The sequence below is a fragment of the Rhipicephalus sanguineus genome, chromosome 8 (assembly GCF_013339695.2).
Source record: "Rhipicephalus sanguineus isolate Rsan-2018 chromosome 8, BIME_Rsan_1.4, whole genome shotgun sequence".
In the NCBI taxonomy this organism is placed as follows: domain Eukaryota; kingdom Metazoa; phylum Arthropoda; class Arachnida; order Ixodida; family Ixodidae; genus Rhipicephalus; species Rhipicephalus sanguineus.
The window spans coordinates 111451065-111473581 of record NC_051183.1 but is presented as its reverse complement, the minus strand read 5'-3'; the positions used below and the strand labels follow the sequence as shown (position 1 = coordinate 111473581).

At 46.6% G+C, this 22517-nt stretch overlaps 1 protein-coding gene across 1 annotated transcript; it reads left to right on the top strand.

The window, feature by feature from the left end:
* The first annotated feature begins 508 nt into the window (after positions 1-508).
* Positions 509-20585, top strand: LOC119402310 (TNF receptor-associated factor 6-like). Its single transcript, XM_037669461.2, has 2 exons — positions 509-812; positions 19521-20585. The coding sequence occupies exons 1-2, from the start codon at positions 525-527 to the stop codon at positions 20508-20510; spliced, it is 1278 nt and encodes a 425-aa protein (XP_037525389.1). The 5' UTR covers positions 509-524; the 3' UTR covers positions 20511-20585.
* The last annotated feature ends 1932 nt before the right edge of the window (positions 20586-22517 follow it).

Sequence of the window (22517 nt, the reverse complement as noted above, 5' to 3'; positions counted from 1 at the left end):
TCAGTCGCTAACCTCTGTAAATGCATAATGTTATATTTACTTTTAGAAGTGCTATATTCTTAGTATAAATATTTTTGCTTGTACACTTCTTTATTGATATGTGACATGGCTTTTTTCATGGTTATTTTTTTAATGAATCTCAACTAGCCCTAGGCCAGGGATCCAGATGCGTTTCTTCCAATATTGTATTTTTGTAAATTGTTTTATGTCAATGTCTATAAATAAATTCAAAAATAAAATAAATAAACACTACAATACCGCGGCGAGTAATGTGTCTACTGGTAGAAATGATGGAAGGAAAGCCCCATGCTCGGGTCGCGTTCATTGGACTTTATCATACACGCCACAGCACGTCGTCGACACCGGTGACAAAGAGGCTAAATACGGCTCGCCAACGTAGCTGCAACGGATATTGCTCAGAGGGTGACGACTGCTCGTCGAAAACACGAGATAAGACGGCATAGTTCGCGCGAGTGAAACGTCCCCGGTTTGAGCCCATCCGTCAGAGACGACGGCTGCTTCGAATGATGGCGCTTGCGAACCAACAATACACGGTGGTAGGCTTCACGGAAGAATTAGACTGGAATCCTCTTCAGTTTATGAAGCCCCTTCCTAGAAATAAGCTGTGCAGTGTATGCGGACTCGTACGCAAGACAACCGCGAATCTCCCTTGCGGCCATGTAGCATGTTGTGTCTGCCTCGAACAGTGCAAAACGACCGACGGGTACGCCTGTCCGATTGACGGTGAAATCTGCCTGGAAGAGCACGTTGACTGGAGAGACCTCCCTGCTGAAAACCTGCTGAAAAGAGAGGTGAGCCAACGATGCAAGAAGACACAAATTTGGTTCTGCAGCGGGTGAAATATGGATGTTTATGCACACACAGAAATTTACGGTGCCTTACTGAAATCTCCCAACAAGGTACTGTTTCACGAACGTTTATGCAACTCCCTTTAGAGGTCTTCCTTAGCTTATCTATAGCTGGAGGAGAAGTCAAAAGCAGAAATAAATTAGGATACCGGAAGTTGAAACCAGAGTAACACCGATAGTGCACCGGCGGAAATAATTGGTATCATTAATATTCATCCCCCCTGGTAGGAGCAGGTTTTTAATTAATAAATAATAAGAATTGATGCATTATTGTCATTGATGATTTGCCGATCATTTTGCCGGCAGGCGGCTTTGCAGGAAATTCACGATATCGGGACGACAAACGCATTTGAGTAAGGTGAATAGATTAGCATCTGACCCGCGAGTGCCTTAGACTACGGGAGCTAGACCACGATGATGAAAATCGTGCGATACTGACATGGCAGGGATGTTAACCAGTCCAGAAAAACTGGTATGCTACCTTACATTGGGAAAAGGGGTGGTGTGTTTTAAAGCTGGGGAAAAGGAGACGGGGGAGCACACATGCACAAATTCACACACCTTACAGTAATAATATCGACATCCGCCTATGAACGCCGCTGCAAGTCTGATGTTTTCAAGAATTTGACCACTGCCTTCATCGCCTTCAACCCCGATGACCTTGCAGGACGACTTTCCAAAATAGTTTCTGCCGTCATCGGTCTGTGGTCTGTGCGAGCTAGACCGACAGCGAGTGATTTTCTGTGGACGTTGTAGCGAGGGGAGTCGTTGAAGATGTGCTGTAGTGTCTCCTCGCTAACAAAGTTGTCACAAAAAGGGTTGTCAGCCATTCCGATGCGGAAGGAGAATGACTTTGTGAAAGCCACTCATAACAATAAACGGCAAAGAAGAGGCATCTTTTCCGCGGAGTCCAGTAGGTGTCTGACGATGTAAAGCGTTCCGGCATGTGGTGGTGCTGGTTGCTCAGTCTGCTTGTTTTATGCCAAGTGAAGAGAGTGATTTCTTGTGTGGCCACTCGCAGTTGGCTAGCAGGATCAGTCCTTGATAGGGGTATTGTCTTGAGCGTGTCGCCTTGAAGAGCTGATCTAGCAGTAGTGTCGGCGTGTTCGTTGCCAATCACACCGCAGTGACTTGGTATCCCCTGAAATGTCACGTGGGGTCCTTTTTCGAATGAAGTATGGAGGGGACACCTCATCTCAAAGTCCAGTTGCTCGTATGCTCCGTGCCGCTGGGCTGATAGCAAAGATTGTAGGGATGCCTTCGAATCACTGAAGATTGACCGTTGTTGAGGCAGTTCGCGATTGACTACCCAAACTTCAGCGCGAAGAGCGGCAAGTTCCACAGCTGTCGATGTTATTGAGTGGTCTGTCTTGTCTCTGAGGGTAATATCTTTGGCTCAGACAACCACTGATGCGGACGAACACTGGAGAGCAGTTAATCTATCAGTATGAAATGTACGTGATCGGCGCCTCTCGTGCAAAAGAAGCAGAGAAAGCTGTTTCAGCACTCGTACGTGTCACTTCCAGCACTAGCTGCTGCCAGCTGTCTATCTGGAAATGATTCACAAGCTAGAGAATGCATTCATGACGTCATTGACGAGGTCAGAAGGTAGAGTGCAAAGCCCGCAGGAGGAGGGTTACTGTGGAAGCCCTCTTTCGCCACTTCGCTGAAAGGGAAGCGCACTTTTGTAAAGAGTGGAGACGCCCGTAAGGCCTTGCGGCAGAGCCACTGCACTGCTGCAACCGCGTCTGGTCGGACCGTAATGGCTTCCGAGATTTGGGATAATAACAGCCGTAAAGATGTAAATGAAATTAAACAGAAAGAATAATTTTTGCGGTGCTGGGGCTTGAATCCGGGACCTCACCCTCCGTAGGGGAGTCTCCTTACTACTGGGCCACAAACCCACGCTTGACGAATGTGAATGCGTGTATATCTGAACAATGCTGCTACGTGGTTTTGACGGTGAATAAGGCTTCAGCAAGACTGAGAAATACGAAACCCTTTATTTGGGCGAACTTGTGCCCGAAAAATGAGAACTCAAAATACAAGCGATGCACGCTGTGCACTGACAGCGGCGTGAAGAGTCATCGGCCACCGAGTTATCTGATGAGCGCTAAGACTACATTGGCCGTTATACACGTGGCATCGTAGATTCCATGCTTATCGATGGCGGCCACATTAGTTACAGAATAAACTCTACTGTCCCCGTTGCGCGCTCAAGATAATCAGAACAATCCAAGAAAATCGGGAATGTTCGACACTACGGTGCGGTGATCGCAAGACAGTGGCTACACTTGCAACGGGTCTGGTCCCATGAAAAACTGTCACATGCTGGGGTTTCGTTCCCATCCCACGCCTCACCGGGCGTGGCCTTGCCATGAGCGGGAAAAGGGGGTCTGGAGCCGACGCCTGGCGATTCGACCTTTAAGGTGTCCCGGCGGTCTCCCTCTGGCCCAGGGTTCACGTAGACGTCACCCCTGGGCTGCACCACCCAGGGCAAATCGGCAGTCAACTTTTCCTGTCTCTCTCTCTCTCTCTGCATATCTCCACCTTTCTCTCCCACTTTTAATATTTCCTGTCATCTCCCATTTGCGCCCGTTTTTTCGGGCGGTAAGATTTCACCTTCTGTTGCTTTCCAACATAGGGTAAACCATATTGGGTTATAGTAAAGGCCTACTACTGGCGCTGTGAATATTTTTGTACACGGTCTGCCACGTCCCCTTCTTGGGCTCCGTGGTAGGTGGTCGGCGCTGTTGCCGAAGAATTTATATTTTTTTACGTCGGATCCTCGAACGCTTTTGCAACTGATCGTGCCCCGAAAAGGGTACACGCTGAAGCAATCTCACTCATCGGGCCCTAAAACAAGGAAACTTTCCCGAAATTACATGTCCTTCATTGTGAGCAATCATCTTAGAAAGTAAGAGGAATTTACCTATACTTGTGGGGCAAGGGCCTAAAAGAGGCCATTGTAACCGGTTACGAGGCTACAAAGACGACAAGAGGGACTTTGCTTTTTGAACAAAAAGATACGCACGCCTCGTAGCCTTGGAAACATCCCAGTTTCTTTGAGCTCACACCGAAGCATTAACACCGTGAAGGGCGTAGTCTCTGGCGAAGACTTGATGGCATTAAATGAAGAACAAAGCCTTGATGGATAGAGGGACGAAGGTGTATTCCATGTGCAGCGCATCACAATGAGACGTAAAAACCATAAGTCGCAACAAAACACTTAATACTCATCTTCAGTTCAACCACGTTGCCCGAGACTCTTGAAGCCGGCTATGTGAAACTTCATGTTTGACTGCACATCCCGAACCCGAGACTTTGCTTGAAACACCACATGTTTGGTCATGCATCCCAGAGCAGTCGAGGGCAGCTTACTTCCGTGAAGTGTGGCACAACCGGTCACTGTGATGACGACTACAGTGATAATAGCGTTTTTAATCTGTCCGGTATTCCGGTAACGCGAAGGCGTAGCGTAATGCCGGATAGCGTGTGCCGTAGCTGCCGGCACGTCACGTGGTGCCACCTATAGAGAATAAAAACAACTAAAAAAGACGTATACCAATGTCCTCTGAGATTCCGGGATTGTCCCTCGCTAAGCCTACATCATTGATTATTTGAATATGGCTCTCGACAACGGTGCCGAATCGACACGAATATTGTGCTGTCGAAGCTTAAGGACATGAATCTAAAGCAAATAAAGCATAAGTTCAGGAGCTAACAAGCTTAAGAGCGCACGACGGCCACTTGATAAATTTCAGGGGGACGGCGATCGCTTTCGGCGCCGTGGCAATGTTTACCGGGCGCGCGCATGCGCAGTTTACACCGGGTATTCCGGTACTCGCAAAGCGTTTTGCGTATAGACATTTGCATCGGGCGAGGAGGATCGGACTGGCAACCACTGCTTTCCTCCTCTCTGGCTCGTGCGCGACGGCGCGGAGTGTGCGGGCTGGTGCTTGGATGAGTGGCATTGTCGAACACTTTTTGCGTGTTTTAGGTCGACCTGAGGATTTTCTTCTTTGTTATTGCGATGTCAGCCAGAGAAAGGTCAACAGGACACCACTCGGCCATTTTGGTTGTTCTAACAAATACAGGAAATTGGGAAACTGCTGTCTGAAGAAGTATGCGACGTGCATCTCCAAGCGCGAAGAGTTTGCGGTTGCGGACTCTTCAAGGTACACCGTTTGTGTTACGTTACAGGTTCTAAATCGGCATGGTGCCGCAATATATCCGATATACCGAGTGTCCCACAAAGTCAAATGATTATTGGATATGGCCAGATATAGACGAACAAACATAAGCGTTCAGTACGGCCCCGTCCGGTAAAGCGCGAAACATCTAAGCACCACTCGAGTAGCCACCTGGGTGGTTTTCGCTTCGTTTTATTATTACATTTTAATATGATGTGGTAGGTCTAACAATTAGCCTCGTGTCTCAGCTCAACACGGTGATCGCTGGAGTTTATGTAGCGTTATTAGAACGGACGAGAAATCCCTCACTTATCAGTAGGGTAACCGGCATCATACGTTTAGTTTGTGCTCCGCACCGGCCTTGTAAAGCCCGAACATTCACTGAACACTACAGATCCTTGTCGTGAGGTTATCATTTCCGTAAGAAAGCGGTGTGTATAGTATACAACGTGTGATATAAAACCAAACAGTAAAAAAATGAAAAAAAATAAAAATAAACAGAGATAGAAGAATAAGAAAGTTATGTGGCTTCGTGTGTAGAACTACCTCAGGAAGACAATTTTTTACGCGGTCAGGAACCGTGTCCGACAAGCCGCGCAGTGATATGCAACCTAGTTAATTCTCTTGTGAGCGCAAAACAAAAACGACGTTCTTATGCTTGTCTAGTGTTTCGATAACTGCGAATTTTGCTGCTTACATTTGCGAACCAAAGTAAGAATTTCGCAAGAAGAGTACATCTGGTCGACGAAGTTATAAAAAAAATCTAAACACGAATCACCTCGGATACACAGGCTCGAGCCCGGGCGCACTTGGTGCTTCACCAACAGAAGAAACTTTACAACCATCTTCACCTTATCGCTGCCGAAATTGTATCAAATGTCACGACTCTCAAAAGAAAAAAAAAGAAGAGCGCCGGCATGTAAACATCAGCATCTTTTTTAATGTATCAGCACCTCCCTGTAAACAGCTCTTATTTTGTTCGCACCGGTGGACACACGAGCGAGTAATAAACGGTCACTTAAAAGTTAAGAAACAAGATAGCCGACAGTTTGTGAGCAACAAACAGATGGTCTGCGCCATGAAACCGAGACTGTGCGCTTACGCACGACCGCATGTACGAGCGGTAGTCGGTGCGACAGCATAAAAGAACCGAAAATGAAAAAACACACTAAAAGATTAAAGTGCAAGAAAAAAATTTCGTTGTATACCCATAGAGCTCCAGCACTTGCTTGCCCAGCTAGAACGAGTCGAAATATTTGCGCGGTTTACCGACAGACAGTGCCGAAATTTTATATAACGACCACTTGCGACACGCTCGCGTCGCTGTATATTAACATCATTGACCCTCAATGGATGAAACCTTTTCAGGACGTCTCACAGACTCATTTCCTACTTAAACTGCACCACTTGATACGAGATTCCGCGCGCCAGAGCGAAAATAAACGACTGCAACTGCAACCGCATGCATGCCTTCCATACAAGCGCGGAGCTTCCCACGTGCCAGTCGGTTGCCAGACCAAAGACGGCGCCGCCCACTTGGCAATATGGCGGCGCCCACGAAAAAAGGTCAATAGCGGTATGCTGGACAGACTAAAATCCTCTAATGAGATCCAACGGCAAACTCCGACGGCAGTCACTCCACATACTCCAGAGCTCGCGCACCCTGGAAGTAAAAAAAAATAGTTACTGTAAAATTTAAGGAAAATATACGTTCCGTGACGAAAGACAACGGATCTGATTGTCATTTGCACTGAAAACACCTTTCGCTGAAGTGGCGCAACACAGGGCGGCACCACTACGGACTCTGGCGGATGCTGGGACCACGCCCAGTGTGCCGAAGCTAACGCCACCCGCCCCTACTGTGGGAGCAGCCAACCCTACTCATCCCTTTCTGAACATGTTCACATCAGCTGCATCTGAAAAGCCCGCAAGCAGCTATGGCAAAGAGGGGAAGAGGGTCCTGTCCACATCGGGCTCGGTGGGCACAAAGCCTTTGTCGATCGGGGCGATGTCCACCCGATGCACACATCGCATTCTGGGGCTGGGGTCCAGTGGCTCGCAAGAAGCTATAGATACCAATCTCCGTCAAGAGGCGCCGACAGCGCCTAAGGGGCGGCGAGGCTGTCTTAACCGCTCTAAAATGGACAAAATAATAAATACAGGGCCTGACAAAGGCTCCGTAAAGTCAGTCAATCTCCATCCTTTTGAGAAACACAGCACAATGTTTTTTTTCATCATGGTCAAAATTGTACAACACAACCTAAGAGGATTACTGAGAAATCTAGATGACGTCCATGAACTTCTGAGTAAGTTCAACCAAAAAGTGCTATGTATGCATGAAACACACCTAACTCCCGAACACAACAACTTCCTCAGGCAATACATTACTTTGCGAAAATGGAGCGAATATGCTGTCGTATCTTCTGGCGGTGTGGCCAAAATAGCTGATCGAAGCACATGATACCAGCATTTGAAACTCTTGCTGCCTTTGTGGCAGTGGCTGTTGGAGCTGCACTTTTAACTAAAATCATTACCATTTTCTCTCTCTATATAACTCCACATTATCAGCTTCACAGACCCGATTTAAAATCATAATAAATGAGCTCCTAGAGCCCTATTTGATTCTTGGTGGTTTTCAAGCACACATTAGCCTGTGGGGGGATTGTCGTAGTGTTGTGTGAGGTCGAATTATTTAACCGCTTCTCTTTTCTTCTGCGCCATGTCTCTTGAATACGAAGGAGCCCGCTTATTTTAATTTTGCAAATAAATCATGTTTTGCCATAGATCTGGGAATTTTATCGCCGACGCTTTTACCTTATTTTAAATGAAACGTTCTTACAAACCCGTATGGGAGTGACCACTTCTCAATGATCCCCAGTGCACCGAACGAAGATCAACTGCCCCCGCAGGTCCCTCGGTGGAATGTTTACTCAGCCGATTGAGAACGGTGCCGAACCCTTACTCACATGACGTGGGCTGAGATGTCCGCTACAGCTATAGATGATTCTGTTACGTATTTTACAGTTTTTATACTTGATAGCGCTTCTAAATGGACTACTCAAGTGAGCGGCATGGGTTTCGAGCGATGTGTTCCATGGAGGGAAGGGGCATGGAGAAAAGCGCGGAGGAACCAGAACAAAGCTCGAGATTCGCGATTGCCCAATAGCAGAAAACGTGGAAAACTTCAAGGAGGTCAAATCGCAGGCAAGGAGAGCGCGTCGATAAGTTAGGCGAGATAGTTGAGGAAAATTTATATCCAGCATCAACTCCTGCACAGATGAGGGAAAACTCTGGAAGAGAGTGAACAAAAAAGTGCCAACAAACGTATTCCCGGCATTAGGTTAATAACTACGAAGAGAGCTACGAAGGTCAAGGTTTGTTTTTAGACGCACATTTTGGGCACATATCAGCTTATCACACTACTCCCATACCTTCCAAATGTACAAAACGGTAATAGAATAACAAAAGTTACGAAGACAATAAGCTAAAATTGAAGCGTACAACGAATCATTTTGCTTAGCAGAGCTGCAGGCAGCCCTGAATTGCAATCGTACATTTACCCCAGGTTCACACCGCGCAATATACGATATGTTGAAGCAACTACGATCCCAAATACAAAAACGCTCTTTTGCTTTTACACCGTTATATGGCTTTCCGGCGAGACCCCCTTTGCTTAGAAGGAGGCTATTATAATTCCAATTCTGAAGCAAGGAAAGTGTCCATTGTAATAATACACGTTGGGCTAGGCTATGGGGTCAGCCATGTTCTTTATTTAGAACACCCTCATCTTCCTCGTCTTCCCTCAGTCCTTCTCTAACTTCTTCACCACGTCCACGTACACTCCCCCTCTTTGAAGACTCATCCCTCCTGGGATGATACATGAAGACGTTTCCAACAGTCGCAAACTCCAGCACAGTGTCACCGTTTACGTAACCAACCCTCTTGAGAACGCCTTGTTGCACTGCAGTCTGCACCTCTCGATAAGGTCCCAAATACACCTGCTTCGTGCCGGGAAGGCCGTTTCTGACGAGTATCAGATCGTTCAGCTGTATCTTAGGTATCCGCGTGTTGTGGCGGCGGTCGAAGTTTCTCTTCATATCTTCCCGATATCGCTGGTATGCTTCCGAAGTTTTTCGCTTTTCGCACAATTGCAGGCGGTCAGCAATGCGAAGCGGTTGATCAGCAGGAAGCACTGGTGCCTTTCCGAATGCCGCAAAATACGGGCTACAGCCGATGCTCGCAGTGTGCGATCGGTTGTGATGAGCAACAGCTGCCTCCAAGCAGCATTTCCATCCGCCTTGAAAGCTTGGGTACATTGAAATGAACTGCTTCAAATCTCGTATTATTCTTTCAGCCATGCCATTTCCTGCAGGATGGTACGGCGCGCAGCGTCGCAAAGTAACTCCACGTTGCTTTGCCCACTCTTGCAAACGCTGGCTTAGAAACGCTGGTCCATTGTCTGATATCACTACTTTTGTACTCTTAAACATCTCACGGCTCAAGAGAGCAATCACACTATTCGCGTCTTCTCTTCCCGGCCGTGCAGCCACTGTTCTTGTGCACTGGTCTATTGCCACTAGGAAAGACTGTGTTCTTCCTACTCCAGCAGCCTTTTTCTTGAGCTCTGCAAAATCGACATGGACAACTTCAAACGGTATGCCGGAGTGTTGAGGCAAGACCATCTCGTCCGTTCTCTGAAGGTACTTGGCTTTGTGAACTTGACATTGATGACAAGACTGAACATACCGCTGGACGTCATCTTTCATGTGTTTCCACTGGAAACGTTGATGGATCTTGCGATAAGTCCTCCAAAAGCCATCGTGTCCACCTGAGTGCGGGGAGTCGTGATAAAGTTCCAAGATTCGAGGCACCATTGTTTCGGGGACTGCGAACTTTCCGTTGAGGAACTGGAGTTCTTCAGTTCCCTCCCACAACAGGTTTGCGTTGATGTTTTCTTGATCAGGAATGACCGCAAGCCTCGAAAGTGCATCTGCATCCTTTAGGTGCTCCCCAGGCCTGTGATGGACCACGAATGTAAACTGCTGGAGTTCGGCCACCCACCTACCGATCTTTCCTCTAGGCTCTGCGAGGTTAAGGATGTAAGTCAAGGCTTGATGATCCGTGAAGAGCGTGAAGCTCCTGCCATCCAGGTAAGGTCTAAAATAGCGTACGGCCATTAGGACTGCCAAGGCATCTTTCTCTGTAGTCGTGTAGGTAAGTTGCGCTTTTGAGAAGGTGTACGAATAGTATCCGACGACCCTCTGTTGCCGGCTCCGCGGACAGTCGGCATCTCTTTGGTAAAGCACTGCACCTGTGCCATAACAAGAAGCGTCGGTGTTCAGCAAAGAAGGGCAACTTCAAGTCTGGAAGAGTGAGAACTGGATCAGATGAAATGATGCTCACAAGGCTGTGATAAACGGAATCACACTCTGTTGTCCACTGAAATGGAACATTCTTCTTAGTCATTTCTGTGAGGCATTTAGTTTTTGTCACATAATCTCTAATGAACGACCGAAAATGCCCGGCCAAACCCAGAAATACCCGCAAAGAGTGTAAGTCATACGGCTTCTGCATTTTTGCAATTCGTTCTACGGATTCCTGTTTCGTTGTCTTGGTTTGGCCATCAAATACTCTACCCAGAAACACAACTTTTCTTTGGAAAAACTCACTCTTCTTCTCGTTATTCTTGAGCTCGGCATCACAAAGTGCTTGAAGTACTCTAGCAAGATGGTTTGAATGTTCGTCCTCGTTGCGGGAATAAACAATTATATCGTCAATGTAGACGTTACAAAACTTCTCAAGAAACGGTCGCAAAACGTCATTCATAATCTTCTGGAACCAAGCGGGTGAGTTCTTCCATCCAAATGGGAGTCGATTATACTCGTAGATTTCAAAGGGCGTTATGAATGCAGAATATTTCTTGTATTTTTCAGATAGCGGAACTTGCCAAAAACCTTTGCATAAGTCAATGCGCGAAAACACTCTGCATCCACCTGTTTCATCTATGATAGAGTCTATACGTGGCATAGGAAACGGAAAAAGCTCTGTCTGCTTATTAATTTGTCTATCGTCTGTGCAGAGTCGAAGACTTCCATCTTCCTTAGGTGCAATGGTGATGGGCGGCGCGAATGGAGATGTGGATGGACGAATGATCTGTGCATCCAAAATCTTTTGGATCTCGTTCTGAAGCCACATTCTTTTCTCCCTTGACATATTGTAGGGCTTTTTTTCTCACCACCGTCGTATCATCTAGCTTGAAGGGTACCTCAAACTTTGTAGTTGCCGTAGGATATCCTTTCAAGCATATCAATTCCGGGTAAAGCGTCTTCACATCTTCACCTGACGATGGCTTCCTTAGAGTCCTCGAAGGTGAAGTTGAAGTTGAAGCGTTGAGGCTGTGGCGCTTTTCTTCTGTAGTAACTTCTCCAGTCCAGTAGATGTTAATGTGAAGGGCACTGATGGCTGGACGTGAAAGGAGTAATTCATAGGGCACTCCGTCCAATACCAGTGCTTGCGCAGCGACAGTGTTGCCGAGACACGATATGGTAACACAAGTCCATTTATCGTGAACATCTCGCCTTCCATCGTATCCGTGTACTTCTACAGGTCGTCCCTGTTTTACTTTCTCACTCTCAACAATACTGGCATTTATGACTGTGACGCTCGCTCCGCTCTCAACTAACCCGCTCCGTTGCTTTCCATTAACAAAAACAGATATGTACAATAGACTTGTATGCGACAAATAAACAGCTTCTCTTGATGTCATCGGGCGGAAGCCGAGACCCTCTTTATTTTGTTTTTTGTCACGTCATCGAGCTCCTCATTATGGCATGAGTCTTCCTGGTCGGTTAAAAATGACACACGCGTTGCGGTAGATTTCCAGTTTGCAAAGGGGCGTCTTTCGTCAGCTCGTGTGGTACCTGTACACTTTGCAGCAGGTGTTATGGTTTGACGCTGGGTTCCTAGGTCCTGGAGGTAGAGGTTTCGCATTCCCCGCAGAAGGTCTTCAACCGTCTTGGGTCCTCTCACTTGTATTTGCTTCTGGAGGTCCGGACTCAAACCATGGATGATAAGCGGAACCACAGACGTCTCGGGCAAGGATGGGTCAGCCAGCTGGAGCAACCGCCTTTTCTCGTAAAAATAGCTGAGTGCAGATCCAGACGTGTACTTGAATGCGATTGCTTTGTCCCATAGCAACACCTTGTTCTCGCCAAAAGAGCTGAGAAAACTTTCTTTCCACACTGTCCATGGCTTGTTGCTGTGAGCGTTGACACGCAACTCATAAAAACTCTTCGCTATTCCCGAGAGGAATAATCGCATGTTTTTCACTTTATCCTCGTCACTGTGCCAGTAGTTTTCGTTGCATGAATATTCGTAAAATGTTAGCCAGGACTCGGGACTGCTAGACTCTCCGTCAAACATGTCTGGCTTCACGTGTTCGAGACTCGGTCTGCTTATTCGTTCGGTCACGTTTAGAAGGAACCGCATTAAATCATTTTGCTGCCTGTTCTGTTCCTGTTGCATTGCAAGAAACTTGTTGAACAGCTCGACGGAGCTGTCAGACGAAGCAACGGTAGCGGGCTTCGCGTAGTTTCCAACTGGAGTCAGAACAAAATTCTCATAATCTTGAAGTTTCATATTGATCCTCACTGTTCCTTTAGCAATTAAATCACCTGGAGTGAGCTTCGTTCTAGTGCTTATGTAGGAGACAAATTCGTCAGTGCTCACTGCTTCCGGAAGAGCTTGTTCCTCTTCATCTTGAGGCGTTGCAGCCAAGATCCGGATGCCACCGCGTTGATTTGCTCCAATGGTGAAGTCCACCCACATCTTGACTTGAATGTCCACACAGGAACTATACGTGGCTGCGCCAATTTGTAATAATACACGTTGGGCTAGGCTATGGTCAGCCATGTTATTTATTTAGAACACCCTCATCTTCATCGTCTTCCCTCAGTCCTTCTCTAACTTCTTCACCACGTCCACGTACATCCATCCTCTGTATAAAGTTACAGATGTATAGCGCTAACAAGTTGCATCTGCACAGTATTTGAAAAGAAATCGTTAACTTCCGCTTACTATACTACCTAGAATCAAATCAAATTGCTCGACTCATACCAGTGCTGGTTTCGAGAAGGCCAATCCACCACTGATCATCTCATACGTATCGAGGCACTGCATACGTGAAGCTTTTCTTCATAAGCAGTTTTAGGAGCTTGCTCCTTATGCTCGCGCCTTGTCCGTCGGCGGCGTGTACACGCTCCAGTGATTTCAAGAATGCTCACTAGATGGCGCGCCGCCGCTCACGGCGGCGCACACTACGCTTGGCGCATGAGCTAGTTAGATAGGTGACCGCTAGAGAGCCGCGCCTCTCGTTTGGCGTTTGCTTTTGGCGCGCTTCCTTTCTCTTCGCCGGGGGCTCACTCAGTGAACAGAGGGCCGCGCCTCTCGTTTGGCACGCTTTCTTTCTCTTCTCCGGGAGCTCACTCAGTGAACACTCTTCGTTGCCGTTCCGCAGCATGAACACCCCAGCCAAGGCAGCAGCTCGGTGGGCTCGCAACGCAGCAGCAGCTCGGGCTCGCCACCAAGACCCTGCGATGAGAGCCCGGGAGGCCGAAGCGATGAGGGCTAATGTATATATAGCAGCGTTGTCACGTCTATATATGATGGTAGAGGAATGTGTACGGAGGATTCGCAGGTTACCTGATCATCTCCGAGCAAGCTCCTCTAACATCATTCACTTCGTAGATATGGCGGTGATTTTTTTCTTATCTGTATTTCTCAACAAGAAGAGGCATTGGGATATAGTGAGACCTCTGCCACATGGGTATACATCGTAATATATTCTTCAATATCATCGAAACTTATCTGTCTGATCGCGATTTCCCTGTTCGAGTGGGCAATGTTTAGTCCCGAACATTTGTAGTAGAAACCGTAGTGCCACAGGGTGGGTTGCTGAGCTGTGCGCTTTTTATCATTAAAATTAATTATCTCCGCTTGAGCATCCAACGTAACAACGTAACATGTTTTATTCAACGCGTCTTGACGATATGCACATAGGTTTTCAATCGCGTTCTCTCGCGATCTGTGGGTGACAGGTCCAGCTTGGTCTTAAACAAGATCTCCAAATGGGCGGTTGAGAATGAGTTCAGACTGAACCCACAAAAAAGCACGTGTGTCTTTTTGTCTAGGGAAAAAGAAATGTACTCTCACGATGAAATTGCCACGCAGGGTGACAATTTCAGGTTCACAGAACACAAGTTTCTAGGTATAATTCTCAATACCAAGTTAACCTTTGTATCGCACATATAGGCACCGTGCAGACGTAACTCCGCTGCCCGAGCGAAGGTGTCCCTAGCGCCGAGAAGCGCAGATTTGGCGGGATGTTCTCACGCGCTCCCAATGGGGTCAAATCGAGGCACTATGCCCTTTACGACGACTATACTTTTCGTGCTTTTCGCGCTTGGGCAGTGACCAGAGCGACGGTCCGTCCGCGTTATCAACGCGATCAACCAGCCGCAGGTGGTGGACGATAAGAATAATATAAAACATCGCTCCGCGATTGCACCCCTGCTCGCTCCACGCTCCCGCTGTGACGGCGCGAGGTATTTTCGCGGGCAGTTGGTTTTGTCTCGGTTGCGCTGTTCGTAGGAATGCCGAACTCCAGGAATAATTGCTGCGTTGTTGGCTGCAATAACACCTACAGGAATTCTCCGGGCACGCGCTTTTACCGGTTTCAATTTAGAGAACATGAACGGTATCGGCGTGAACGGTGGATCGCACTCGTTCGACGACAAAAGTGAGTTTTGTGAATAGATGAGGTATGTTTTTCTGTGCCAGTGAGAATTTATGGATGCTACATTGCACTACAGCAGCGATGGGTCTAATTGAACACCCAGGCCGTACAGCAGAGTATGCAGCAGGCACTTTGTCGAAAATGCCAAAAGGCGCACCCAGCGTACAATCCATCGATATTTTCTGAGCGCTACAGGTTCACACAGATGGAAAGCGTTTTTTCATCCAGCGGCCGTGACAGCGCAACTGCTGGTGTCGCCAGTTTCAAGCTGCCGCCGAGTTCACTGCCATGTTAGCCCGAGGGTGATAAGCTGTGACTGTTTAGTGAGCGAGGCGGCCCGCGTTACACGTGCGCAGTTTCGCTCAACGGGCTCGTCACCTCCGTTGTCTTCCAACACGTCATGCATTTTATGTTGCCGCGTACGCCTGAGGACACACGAGGTCTGGCGAAAAGAAGCACACGCGCTAACGCTACGTTCTCTGACAGCCGCTCAAAATTTGACGTATTTTGGAAGCAAACAGGAAATAAAACGCCTCAAGCGAAGCACCAAAGCACGGCGCAGTGGCTTGCCGCCGCCTGCGTCGTCTGCTTCCTTATCCCGCCAAATCTGCTGCCGCGGCCGCTTTGGCGCTGAAGGCAGCGCGCGACTGTGGCGGCTCCTAACGTATGTACGGTGCCCATAGTCCCTTAGAGGCAAATGCATGAAGACAATGGGCATACTAAAGCTGTTGTCAAGTTCCCCCTGGGGTAGCAACAGCAGTGATGCAAATGCTGCTCCAATTGCTCCAAAAGAGAAAGGCCGCTCCAAATTGTAATATTTGTTAGCAACTGCTCCGAACTGGCTCCGAAATGGCATTGGGAAACTAAAAAGAGCGCATTTAAACTATGTGACCATCCAGCGAACCTTAACGAAACCAAAAACAAGCTGTACATACTATCATGCTAGTAAGCAGCTTGCTTACTGTAGCTGCGTACTAGCATAATAGTAATGCCACAAGTGGCATTAAATGGTATATTGATAATGCCTTATACGCTCACGCCTTGGTTATGGGGCGATAAATATCGTTCTGCCACACTAAGCAGTCTCAAGACGTTGAGCCCTTCACTTATCTAGGCATCCGCTTGTCAACAGACGCCTTTAGAACAAGCCTAGTAGAAAGACTTCGTGTAGTGTGCGACGAGTGGTCACTCTAGCTGCAGGGAACGTATTCGTCCTTCATGTATTTTCTGCATTGAATACAAACAGTTAACAGCCCGCGTATGCCACCATCAACGACTTGTCCAGTTCTCAAGATTTAAGTGCGGAGCACTTCAGGGGCCCGGGCTGTCGTCCGCTGTTCTATGCTGTCGTATACCGTGACGTCATATTGTCTCCTAGCGTCACGCATACAAAACTGTATAGCATAGCAATGTATAGCAAGGAGGTGAGAAAGAGAAGTGAGGGTGAGGAGCAGTGCTGCGACCGCGAGGAGGAAGGAAATGAGGAGGGTGAGGGTAATCTGTAGCTTATTTATGAGTAGTACAGTATAGCAAATGGTGGGAAAGGGAAAATGAGGGTGAGGAGGATGGCCACATAAGGTGGAGGGTAAAACATAGCATACCCGTGCAGCAAATGGGTGCACAAGGGAAGTGAGAGTTGGGAGAAGACAGGGGCGTAGACAGAAATCTTTTTCGGTAGGGGTTCAACCACACTTTATGTATGTTCGTGCGTGCGTTTGTATGTGTGCGTGTATGCATACACATGCAAAAGTGAAAATTTTCAGGGGGGGGTGTTTGAACCCCACCAACCCCCTCTTTGGTTACGCACCTGGGAGGAGAGATGTGGGGGTGAGGAGGAAAAGTGGAAGGATAAAGGGTGCCGCTGCATCACAAATGACGGTTTCTTTCCCGCCATGGACGCCGAGGAGGCTCCACATTTGGAACGCCAGCGCTTGCTTGGCCGGGACGCGAGCGTCGCTGAAGGGTGCTCTTAGCCTGGTACGCACTTTTTACAGCCTTCACGTTGAGTGCAAGTGCATACATATTTTTCACAACCGGCTCACAGTGGCACACACTTTCTCAATGCATGTTAGAGTGCTGACTGAAGAAACAACTGTCCCGCCACTTTAATATCGCTGTATTCACCCTGTTACGCAGCCCCTGCGGCGGTAGTGGTAGCATGTAGACTGTGCCACATTATTCGCCGCGGTCACAAACCACGCCCCCGTCATACACATTCGGATACACATTCCTCGAGTTGCACCATAAATATGAGTGCCCAGAATATTATACTGTTGCATCGAAGTCCCGTGCTGGCGTGTCCTGCGCAGCGGTTGGCCCATCCTTCTCGGATGCCGGCATTCTGCGCGCTAACACATGCACTCTCACAGCCAAGGCTTGCACGTTGTTCACAGTCGTTAAACACAACAAAAAACTAAACATACCAAGGGCATGCAGTCATACCCTTGAGCGCAGTAAAGCCTTTGAAATCTCTAAAAAAAGTAGTCCTCCATATCGCTCTGATTCATATTATGCGCGGCCTGCGCATCCTAGGCGGGCATGATGTCGTGGTGTGCTGGGTGCCAGGGCACCACGAGATCGTAGGAAATGTGTTGGCTGACCAGCTCGCCCCGTCCATCGACGTAAATTGCTGTCAACTCTTGAGTGGCTGTTCCTGTAATAGACTTAAAACAAATCGTACGGAAAACGTTCAGGGTGTACTGCCAGAGGTCATGACATTTACAAGCGCGTAGTGGGCTACACTTGATCAAAGCACATTCGGCGACTGGCCACCTACAACAAAAGTACGCCGCACAGATGTCACACTCTGTCGGATTAGAATAGGACACACACACACACACACACACACACACACACACACACACACGCACACACACACACACACGCACGCACAAATTGTCAAATTGTCCGGTGGTGATTCACCCAGCTGTGACAGATGCGGCCATCCCCTTACCGTACGTCACAGACTCCTTCAATGCTTTGACCTAGAGGCTCAAAGAAAAAAGCATTTTTATTGGCGTTCAAGCAAGATATACCTCGTCATGCAGCAATGTTTATTATTAGAGAACCTGTTTTTAAATATGATACAACTACAGCAATTTCTAAAGGACGTACGCACTTTTCATGCAATTTACAAAGGTGACCAGTAGCACAGCATGCTAGAGAAAGATACTGCTGCGGATACAGATTGAAACAGAGCACCTGCCTCACGGCCCTTGGCATAAAGGGCCCTGACGAGGCATACGTGCTAATACAATATTTCTATATCTTAGCACCGTGACCACTTGCAATTCAATATCGTCATGCACGTTTCACTTCACTCTCATTATTTTGTAATTTTGTGTTTTTCGCACCTTTGAGAGCAGAATTTTACGCTGTATTACAGCCACTAAACATAATCATTCACCACAGTATATATCGTGACCTGGTGCTTTTTGGCTATCGCTGGACCTTGCGTCTTAAAACACAATGCATCATCATCATTATAGCTTTATTTCCACCTATTCAACGTTTATAGAGGTGTGAGAATAAAAGCAACTATCTGCTTGACTACGTTCATCCCTCTGTATAAATCAGGCAGAGGTGATGGTGGCAGCAGCAGTCAAGATATAGTGAAAGCTAGCAACAGTAACCAAAATAGGAATTACAAAAATTCAAAACACACTGCAGATTGAGGTGGTGCCAAGAAAACGCACCATACAAGAAAGATGTATACAAGCGCAGGTCATGATTCAAAATACATAAATTATAAATACATTAAAGGAACATATTACGCGCAGCGGCGCCTTTTTTGTAATATCGTGTCTATCTGCATCCTTTGATTTGAAACAGAGTTAACTCACATTCTACGTTTGCTATGTGATTCTGCTAAATGATGTATTGTATAGAACGGGCAAAAGACGTCCTTTTGCTTGACTGGCTTGCTGCGTTCTTTATTCCTGGAGCCCCCGAGAGCGCACTATACAGGGTGTTTCGCGTAAAAGTCGAAAGAAATATTAATAAAAGATGGTTAACCTTGACTGAATGAAATCAACAACATATGGTAGGCCACCATGTGGCGCTTGTTAGTCTGTCTTTTTATATTGCTCTTAATTAACGAATTGCCAAAGATCAATTATGGACTAAATAATTTATCGACTTTAGGGCCCAGTGCGTTTAATTGTAGAAGGCCTTCCAAAGCGACAAATGCATTTTTTTTTTTGGCAGCGCACATACTGCGTGGTGATCGCTTGCGGAGTTTAAAGAAAGCCAGCGAAACGTGAAATAAAAAACCAAGCGACTGGACTCACGCGCTACCATGCTGCAACCCTCTAAACCGTGCTTCTTGCGAAAGAACCGGCACGCGGACCTTGAACGTCTCGCTTATCAGGGGACTACGGCGCGTCCTTGCCGTGAGGGGCCGTCGAAATTGCTGACGTACAGCGACGTAGATATGCATATAGCGCCGTGGCGCCTCATTTCACCACGATCCGTGAGCCGCATGTTTCGGTCGAATCTGGTATATATATATATATATATATATATATATATATATATATATATATATATATATATATATATATATATATATATATATATATATATATATGCACTCTTTCCTGAACTTTGCCTTCTGAAGTGCATTTTCTAACCTGTTGTGGTTGATCGATTTTGTCTGCAATGCAGGTTAAATGCTGGAACCAACGACTCGGTTGCCCACTTATGATGGCTGCCTCAGACGTTCACAAGCACTTTCACCGAGAATGCGAATACCACTGTACATTCTGCCCAAGGTGTTCGGCGACGGTTTTATGCCGTGACATGGGCGAGCATCTGAGAGCTTCATGCCACGCCCATGCAGCAACTCAAGCGACGGAGTGCGAGGAGAAGTTGAGCGACGCCGTGGAGAAAGGAATAGCGACCGTTGTCAGGACAGCAGTGCAGGAACAGGCGGGTGAAATGAAGGCGCTTCTGGAGCGAGTAGTCAGAGACAACGGTGCTGTTATTGACAGCCTAATTGAGGTCTGCCAAAGTATGAACTCCCTAAAGGAATCAGTGAGCCAAGATGTTGCGCCTGTCGGACAAATTGAGGGAACGATACATCGTGTGTTGAGTGGAATCAACGCGATACAAAGAGCGCTTAGCAGTGAAATGGCTGACATGAAAAATCAATATTCATACGCAAGAACAAGCACGAAGAGGTTGCTAGAGATGCAGCAGAAAGCACTAGCATACGCTGAAAGAAGCGGAACGCGTTGCGACTTTTTCGTTCCCGGAATAGGGTCACTTGAAGCCAAGGCGGCGAAAGACGGCCAGAGCGAATATGTCCATGGGCAGGTCTACCTTCGCGGTTACAACATGTCACCGGGGGTTATTCTGAAGAAAAATGGCAAATGTATTAAACTTAACATTAGGCTTGAGCTGCACGTAGGTGACCACGACGATAGAATTCCATGGCCGTTCGAGCATAAAATTAGGTTTACTATTCTGCACCCTGTCAAGAACGAAGACAAAGTGATTGCACAAAAGACAAACCGCTCTCTCCCAGCCTATCAGAAAGAAAATCTATCAAGCACCTGTTTTTCTTGCTTTCATAATTGTTTTGATCTAGGAGACCTGAAGAGAGATGGCTATGTGTGCAACGACACTCTGCGTGTGACATTGGAGCTCCTTTAATTGTCGCTGTAAACAATCACAGGTTTTGGTGCTGACATTATGCGCAGCATTCAAATGGTGACCATGTACGCACCGTTAGTGGCTCGATATCCGTGTGACTGTCTGCGGTTAGGAGACTGAAAACCCCAACGCGACATTCGATAGAACTTGTGGAAGTTCCTGGCCTGAGAGTGGTCCTGAGTAACACGCAACTTTTTATGCATTTTCTTGGAATATTAGCTAGGAACTGCCTACACCAAGCATTTTTTACACAAAAGTGGCCGCGCTGAAACTCCTGAATGTGATTGTGGATTCGTAGATGAAGACATATGTCACCTCCTTCTAGAATGCCAACAGCACGACGCACCAAGACGCAGACTTAAATCATCGTTAATAACATTAGACCACAGACCACTAAGTTCAAGGAAACTTTTGAGCCCGTGGCCAACAAGAGGCTTACAGAAGTGTGCTTTAAAAGCATTGAACATTTTTCTTGAAGAGAGTGGCATTCTTGGCCATTACTAGCGCATTTAAGCTTTGTTTTGTATGAACGGCAGAGTGTATATTTATGTGTGTTGACTATTTTTGTCTTGGTTGCTGTTCTTTTTTTTAACATCACCGTGTGTACACATATATGTGATTGTTGACTATGTTGTTTTGACTGTTATGTTATGTCTTGACTGTCACGCTAAGTTGTATATAGTACCTACTAGGGGTTAATTGTGATTAGAAATTTGGACACTATGTACTTTATGTTTATGGACCCTATGTACTCCAAGAGCTAAGGAGTAGCCGGCGCCTTATTTGTACGCCAACATCTCCTTACATCGTGTCAATAAAAAAAAAGATACAGACAGACGACGATGCATTTAAAAGACGTAAAACAAAAATTACGCGCCAAAAATGCTTCAACTTAGCCGTTGTGAATTGATATTTCAGATGTGTTAATCCACTACGCACGTTTAGGACATTAATGATCTTTGTGCTCTCTAAGAAAATTGAGAAGAAAATATTTGCTGTCCAACTGTGTGGTGTTTACGCAATGCAAATTCTTCCGGCCCAAACATATTTCCTTTTCGGTTGGTCGCATTGAACTTACACTTACTCTTGGTATTGTTCTTGCAGTATAATAGGTTTCTTGCTTGGCCAAACATTCGAGCACTTGAATCGTCATTGTATATATTAACAATGCCTTCCCATAGTTTCTATGGATCTGTACCGTCTGAACCATGCCTACACTTCTTATGTTCCTGTTATCCGCTGCGCAATTCTCGGCCCTATCGGATGTTTCGAATCAAATAAATAAATCAGTACAGCATGCAAGCACCAGAAAGATAAACATGGGTGCTAGTAATCATTAAGTAGTCTGAAAATGAACCTTCTGAATGTTCAGTTAAATTGTCACGTCACTGGGAACAAGGAAACAAAACATTTTAGTTGCGGATGTGCTTGTTACAATCCTCCTATGTTCGCAACACTGATCACAGCTTGTGAAATATGTCTATATTTGCTTCTGAAGCATGGAATAAACATTTATGTGTTTTAATTTTTCTTCTACAACGCATTCGTATATGAACTCAGGACTTCAACAAGAGACAAACTTCACAAACACAAAAAACAAAAATCTGTAGACGTGCAACGTAAAGAAACAGACAGAGAAGGTTGCTAAAGCGTTGACGCAGAATCACCACTGCCGTTAATAAATCTTAAATTAATCGAGCAACTAATTACGTCCGACAGAGGCTGTGATAAGACACAGCGCACAAGGGAAGGCTGTCGCTAGACAGAGCCCATTCCTGCTACAGCTGCTGTTGACGCTATAAGAATATTGGACTGCTTGATTGTATTTGTGGAAAACTACATGGCTGCAGAGCTCTATGAATTAAGAAGAGATGCCCAGTAATACCGCACATATTATTTGTTCGCCGTTTTTGCACGCCACGTGGCTCTAGGACGTTAAAGATTCAAAATTCGCGCGATGACGCATGCAGTGAAGCGCACAATGCAAAAACGGCAAAAAAACAATTC